Source organism: Geospiza fortis, unplaced genomic scaffold (genome assembly GCF_000277835.1).
Source record: "Geospiza fortis unplaced genomic scaffold, GeoFor_1.0 scaffold4780, whole genome shotgun sequence".
Taxonomy (NCBI): Eukaryota; Metazoa; Chordata; class Aves; order Passeriformes; family Thraupidae; genus Geospiza; species Geospiza fortis.
Genome location: NW_005055586.1, coordinates 370 through 8,218, shown reverse-complemented (window position 1 = coordinate 8,218; position 7,849 = coordinate 370). Strand labels below are relative to the sequence as shown.

The 7,849-nt window shown below is 37.3% G+C and overlaps 1 protein-coding gene across 1 annotated transcript; it reads right to left on the bottom strand.

The window, feature by feature from the left end:
• Positions 1-6: 6 nt before the first annotated feature.
• On the bottom strand, positions 7-6,597 carry LOC102043168 (the record flags this gene model as incomplete). Its single annotated transcript, XM_005431479.2, has 7 exons — positions 7-1,074; positions 1,171-1,258; positions 1,427-1,490; positions 1,989-3,556; positions 4,465-4,525; positions 5,279-5,377; positions 6,539-6,597. Coding segments are annotated over 7 exons (2,069 nt in total), but the record flags the coding sequence as incomplete, so codon positions are not given.
• Between the last annotated feature and the right edge of the window lie 1,252 nt (positions 6,598-7,849).

Below are 7,849 nucleotides of genomic sequence, written 5' to 3'. Positions count from 1 at the left end.
TGTTTCGTATGGGGAGACAGGATAACGCAGTGACAAAGGGAATCAAAGAACTGAGAAGAACTTTGCTCAGTTAAGTGGGCATACTCAACATCACAGAAACATCCTTGCATACTCATCAGCTTGTCTCCAATCTTTCATTATATACGAAATAATCAAAATATAATCTTTATCAATATTGTATGTATTTGTAAGCCTCTAAATTTCAATTCCATCTTTGCTTAAACTGAAACTTGATTTCTTTACATCATGAAACTTCTTTTCTAGTTAAATTCTCCACACAAGTAGTTTAAAAAATGCTTTCAGCCTTCCTTTGACCTTCCAATTCAAACATTGTCAGTTAATGCTGATACCAGCCATATGATGATCTCAAGCATAGTGAAAATATTTCTTGACTGAGCTTGGGAAGCCAGCATAATGTCTGGTGACAAATTACACTTATGGCAAAAAAGCATGTAAAATGTTTTGGTAAATAAAATCAGGAATTTTTTAGAGAGCTTTTAATGATTTAAAAATCCTTAGAATATTAAATGTTTGTAATTAAAAACTGAAGAGGTCTGAAGCTTGATAATCCTTTAAAAGTTACTTATTTTCTATGAAAACCAGACATTTTAGGCCAGTATTCAGGGAACTGGAAAGAGAGTCCTGCTTCCAGAAATCTAAGTACACTGCCAGTAGTGATAATAGCAGGAGGAGAGGATCTCTGATATGTTCCAAATAGAGCCATCGCTTGTTCACACAAAGCCAAAATGCAGCTAATGATGCCCATCTGCACAGAGGCCAGCTTTTGCAAGTTCTTTTAAACAACAATATGCTGCACTCCTCTCTGAGAGGACTCGTCAGCTTAAACACAGAGCCACAATCAAAACAATTCCACAGCATATCTAAAATAATAAATGCCTCTATAATGAACACCAGATAGGAATTACAGTAGATATTCAGTCAGGTCATCCTACTGTCTTGTGCTCAGCAGCTCTCCTTGCTGGAGTCTGGCTAGTTTTGACCACAGACACTTGCCTCTCAGTGTTCAAGTCTGCAGCTGTGATTAACTTGGGCTCTATCACACTCATTTTCATTCTACAAAAGAATGCATGTCACCTCCATATCTTTAATGCAGGCGTAGAGGAGTAAGAATTAATTTTGAAATCTCTTTTAAAAAGAGGCTATTATTACCTTGGGTGATGCTTGCTCACATTTCTGAGAGAGCTGCAATTCTCCATTGCCCCAGGCCAACGAGAGTGTGCACCTGCAGTCCCAGATTCTGGTGATTAGAAACAGTGGATGAAAAGGGCAGGAACAATGCTGAGTAGCATGAACATTACAGAATGTTGTTTAAGTATTAGCCTATTTAAACACTGGAAGTACTTCAATGGGCAAATTTCCTTAAGAAAATACTCTTGCATGAATTAATAAAGTGTCTGAAACTAACCTTGCAGGGAAGTGCCAGAGATACCAATAAAACTTTGTTGTGAAGAATCATGAGATCCAGAGCCCTGAAAATAAAGCAGCAACATATAACATTCATTAAAAGATATTTCCAGGTTCACAGTAATTTCTTCTGAGGCAGGCTGTGAAATAGTATAAGTGACTGATTTAAATCAAAAAGTTTAATGATTCCTGTGAAACCCTATAAAGATTAATTTGTTTTACCTTGTCCATCTATATAATTAATGTCATTATTTCAAAAGGACAACACCATAACTGAGTCAATATTTGAGACCATTTTTTCCAGTGACATTGTCTATTAAAATGGAGTAAAAACTTTCATTTAGAACCATTTCAAATTTGTTAAATATAGAGAGCTTCACCACATGGATTCCAGGAGACCTGACATCCCCAAGCCCCCAGAGCTGTAAAACATCCCTACTGACTAAAAAGCACTGTAAGTATGCTATCCTTAGTTAAAACAGCTTGTAGCTCTAATCCATTCTTAAGCCCTTCTCCAAATATCTATAGGTGCACAGATTTTTTCCCCCAAGCTCCTTAAATACCTGACAATGACAGTTGCGATCAACAAAAAAGCTGGGCTTGCTACAGTTGTACGTGCTCAAAAAATCCATGTCACCTGTCTGAAGATTACCCTCTTTACTGTGGGAAATCTCCTGACATTTGCTTGAAGAAAAACAATATTCCGGTATAAATTTCAGTCGCTTTACTGGTGAACAAAGAGGATGGTTTTGAAAATTTCCTGCTCTTTTAGCACTAGAAATTGCAGAATAAGTTCTGACAGGAGAATTAACAAGAGCATTTACAGTTTCAGGCATCTGTATTTCTTCATATTTCCTGAAATTTGAAGCTCTCTGAAGCCCAGGAGATTTTGGAACAGACTTCCCACACAGTTTCTCGAATTCTATATCACACTGTTTAAGGGACCTCTCAGAATCACTTAGATTACTCTTCACTAATGTTCCTTTCTCTTCATGGTCCTGCGAGTTTAAAAGAGGTCTTGTCAATGTCAAAGGCTTAAAGTATTCTCCAGAAATCACTCTGTAGTAAAGTTCATCAAATGCAGCATCTATTTCTTCGTCCCTCTTTGAAGAACTCTGCTTCCAGGAGGAAAATGACTCTTTGTGCTGGAAAGAAGTTATTTTTTGAGGATATATGAACATAGCATTTGATGATCTTGCAGGAGAACAATTTGTGGTAGGTATAGAATTGTTTCTATTGCCATGGGAACTGCAAGCAGATGAACACAACTCTGAGGTACCAACACAGAAGTCCATCTTCTGAGTCTTACTCTCTTTTACAAGATTAAACGCTCTTGAATCTGAACTGGCAGTAGATGTTATAAAACTGGGTTCTGAGAAACGTTTGTAACGAAATTTTTCACCTTCTGTGTATTCTGAATTCTTTGGTGAGGCAATAGTCTGTAATTTATCTTCAACTAGAAATGTCTCTCCCATTCTATCCATAACATCAGGAAAAGCAGTGTGTTTGCAGACTTCTTGACTTTTTCCAGATGCCAAATGTTGTTCTAAACTTGAGTCAGAGTAGTGCATTTTGATTTCATTTGTATCAGCACAAGCATAAGGCACCAGACCAGATGAATTACTAACGGGACAACTGTCATAACAGAATTCTCTGCTCTCATTTCCAAAAGTTGGCTTTTGGTTGTCTTCACTTCTACAGCTACACATGCTGTGGAATGCTTTCTTTGGTTTACATTTACAGGGCCCGAACTCCCTCATTTTGTCTACAGTGACACTGAGCTTTGGTCTTCTAGAATGCCGTCTCTTGGACTTTAAGTGTCCAAACATGTACTTCAATACTTTTCTCTGAGAATGCTTTCTCATAAGCTTTGTAAATATCGCTACCATTGCTGGATACAAGCCTGAAAGAGTTGTACTGCTCAAGGAGCATTCCTCATCTGCAGACTGGTATTCTCCAAGGATACTATCACATGAAGTCATGCTCAGTTCTGGACAAAGTCGATGTCTGGGTGAGGCTACTGCAGTATTTGATGAAATGGGAACAGCAGAATGTTGTAACTGTGGATATTTGGATGAAGAACATTCACTTGAAAACTCTAGCTTCTTTCTGCAAACAGCAGCTTGATTGCCTATTCCAAAAAAAAAAAAAAAAAAACAAACCAAAAACCAAACAAAAAAACAACGAGTCAAAAAAAACAAAAACAAAGACAGAAAAAAGTCCAAACCTATTAAGGCCCTTAGAATAATATATTGTATAACTTAAAAATAACTTCATATGATTCAGATAACCTTACTGATTATTACAAAAAATTAATACACTCCTAACCATATGGACTTCACATATTAAAGAGGAAAGAAATGTTGGAAAAACTGCATTATTCAAATAGCATAATATGCAGATATGCACTGCAGAGGAAGACTTCTTTGCAATTTTATGACTCCTGGTCAGAAGTAACAGCCTTATCCAAAAGGTTTTGTTACTTATTTGCTGTGTTCCTTGAAAGCTTTGTACTTGGCTAGTAAAAGTGCAGCTTTTCTTTTCATATACCATGCTGAAAATATTCCTTTCAGTAGTTGTTAAGCCTAAAATATTTATACTAAAACTCTTAGGCTTGCAATGAGTCTGGAAAGCTTCTGACCAAAGCTCGCTAACAAAGTACCACTCTGACTACCAGTTGCCAGCAGACCCCAAGCCACAGCATTACATTCCTTAAGTTCAAAATAAGCAGAACTAAAACCCACTGCTTACAGTGAGCTAAATGCTGCTGAATTTTTTAACCAAGCATATTGGTTCCTAAGGCTGCATGAGAAAAGCTGGATTTATATAGACAATTTATCTGCTTTCTGTTTTCAAAATACATTTCGCCATAAGACAAATCATGTCTGACTTTCCCTTGAAATCGAGCCTATTGAAATTTTAAGCTGGATAAATAATGCCTTTGTTTACAAGAAATGAAATATTTCTCCTAATGAATTTCAATAAAACCACATTTTAAAACAAATACATTTGACCAACAGACAAAAGACTTAATTCTACCAAGCGGCTCTCGCCCAGGCAAAGTTGAATGACGACTTTTTGACGAACTTGGAGTTGTTATCTGAAAAACACAGAAAGAACAATACAATCTAATGTTCTGAGCTTTCTGCAGGTGAAAGATATCATCAAAACCTAACTTGTGACTTCCTTGCCACTTGCTGTTCAGGGTCATGTACAGTTATGGTCTTTAAGGGCTCAGCCAAGTTCAGACAAAGTGGGAAACATCTAGTCTAAGGCTTCAGTAGGAAGTTTTAGGAGTTACTAGTTTATTCTTCGAAAGCTATTCATAATTTTCTGAACTGATACGTTACATGTCATGGATTAATGCCTACCCCAAATATAAGAATTTATATATGGATATATATCTACACACACGCACACACTTGAGTAATCTACACATCTCTGGCAGACCCAGCAGAAAAGAGAAGCTGTATCCTGACATGTCACGTCTGACATACCTTGCCTCCCAAATCAAACTAAACCTAATTTTTTTTCTTTGAGCCTCTACAAAGCTCACATTTAGACTTTTAGGAAAATTGACAGCTCAAAGATCAACCTGCACATCAGGGCTCCAAGAACAACATATAAAAGTAAAAAAAAAGTGAAAATACATTTATAAAACATTTTCTCCATTTCTTACAGATCACAGTTCTCAAAACGCCAAGATCTTACAATATCTACACAGACATCAAGCAGAAGAACAATGGCAGAACCACAGAGAAGTTGTGTGAGAACGCATTTAACTGCTACCCAGTTAAAGAGCTTTTATTTTATTCTAACTAGCTAATAACTCAGACTAGGAGAAATATCTTACCGTTATCCATTTGGGAATATTTCTCTCATCACCTTGTAATATCACATCCACTGGAACTCTTTTTTTCTTTACGATTTGTCCATCATCTACTTTCAGATTCTTAGAGGAAAACAAAATTATTAAACACATAAAAATTATTGGCACAGGCAACTCCAAACTGATTATTCTGATTTACTGCACACCAGGATTCTTTAGACCAGGATATATGCAACCTGCAGAAACTTATTTTTAATGTACACGTTTTAAGCAAAATTCTGCCTCTCCACCTCCCCCCCAGCAAAAAAAAAAAAAACCATAATTACATAGAAGGAACTACCTGTGAAGATAAATAAAAAGGGATAATAAACAAGAATATTCAGGGAACAGCACACACTGCCTAAAAGATCCTCTGATAAAAACCAACAAACCAACTAACAACCCACACAAATAAAGAAAAGAAAAGGACACAATAACAGTTACAAAGCTCTGACAAGTAAAGCTGCAAATCTCTACTTGTAATCCCAACATCCCGTGAGAAGTCATATACAAATGAAGGTGTACTTTGCAACGACCCTCAATGTAAAACCTAAGAGAATTTTGTAAGAAAAGGCAATTCATCAGTCAAACCGGCACTTTCTGAGTCAGACTGTATTAGCTGTTGTCAGAGAGTGGACACCAGCACAGCGCTAGACAAGTAAGGAAAGTAAATCCCATTTTTGGCAACGCTATTGGAGCAAGCAGAACACAGGATTAAAATGGCTGCACACACAAAGGGCGTGTTGTATTTCTCCTCAACACTGTAAATAGTCTGGCTAGTCCTGACCATAGGCTGGTTTGGGAAGCAACAGCAGAAGATTCCAGCCTGCTTTTGTTATGGCACCCATTATTGCTCATTTACCATTTGCTTCAAATCACGTTATGTATTTATGCTAGACTCTCAGGTGAACAACCATTCTTTTTCAATAAGCGTTTTCACCTTATGATCCATCTGCTTTCTCTTTTTTCTTACCTATAAAAGCCTTTCTCAGGGCCACCTGTTGATGCAGTACATTGTAGGGCTTTCTCTGGCCCACTGGTATTAGCAAGACAATAACATCACTTGTCATTGGTCTCTGTGACGCTATTTATTGAAACCCTCACTTGCCAGAAATGTGCATTAAGATGCAGACGATATCAAGTCTTCCGCTGACTGCATCAGCTCATCAGGCAGGTGTAAACTATTCAAACAGTAACTAGCTTCTATTGAATCATTACATTCTATTAGACACCCAAAAGTTTTACCCTGAGACGAATTCCTTCAAATTTTCTTCCGACTGAGGCTACGTCACCGCCTTCTTCACCTGCAATTTGAAGGTAAATATTAAATCAAACATGGCTGAACTCAAAACAGAAATGTTTTTAAACACACACTGTGCAAGTTATTGACTACACTGCATTCATTCTAGAAAACAGTTTTCTACACTATAACTTTTAACTGTATTACATTTCCATTGGAGTTCCAATTGAAAAGCATGGGTTGTGACTCCATAAATGACTTCGCAGAGCAAAGAAGGGTAAAGAAATATAGATTGCCATCAGTTCTTTACGACTTCTATTAAAGATCTCGGAGAGTAAAACATTTTTAAAGCTTTTTCTTTTGTGGCTCTCTAAGATTCATTAATCATTAATGCACAATCCCCGCTACATTCCTAAATATCCCAACAAAGATAGTCAGGACTTTCTCTCACGCTTCCTCTTAGTAGCTTCCTGTTGTCAAGACCACCTCAGGACTCACAAAGTCAGAAATAAGGCAGACTTGAGAATATGAAAAAACAAGACAGAATCTTGTAACTCAGGAATTCTGTGGGTGGTTTTGTGAATGAAACAAAACAAAATATTGTTTTCCTCGATGTAGGCAGACCTTCCAATTCATCATTAGCTAAAATCAGTCATCCATGAGCATCATATATATGACTGTATTTTGAGCCCTGATTTCTGAACTTCCCTGCAATCACCAGAGGGAAGGAAAAAGGAGAGGAGAAAAGCCCTGGCAATCATGAGTGAAAGAAATCTTGGTTATGATACTATCACATCACTGCCTCTTCATACTACTCTTAAATTGCTATTTCTCTTTCTGCCACACAATCTTCTTCCTCCAGCAGAATTGGGCACAAACCTGTCAGACTGCTTCCCAAATGTTCATCCAGATGAACAGACTGGGCTGCTACAAAAATGGGCGGTTCTTGAGATAAAGGGAACAACTCTTCTGTCATGGAATGCTTGACCCCATCACATCAATTATAAATTATTAACAAATACCTTGCATCAGAGCATGAGTTGATGTGGACACAAGTGGAAAATTCTTCTAAGTGTGAGTCCTCAAAAATCTAATTTTAGTATATCTTCAATGTGCTGGCAATCATACATTTAAAATCACTGGAACTTCAGTAATCAGCAGTGGGCCGTGGCACAGAATGGAAAAATAAAAGTATTCTCTCCAGGGAATCTGAAAGTGGTCTTAAAGGCCAAAAGGGAAACTCAGTAACACCTTTGCACCGCAAAGGCAGAACAGAGAGGAAGAAAGACAACTTCCACCTTCCTCTCTCAAATATA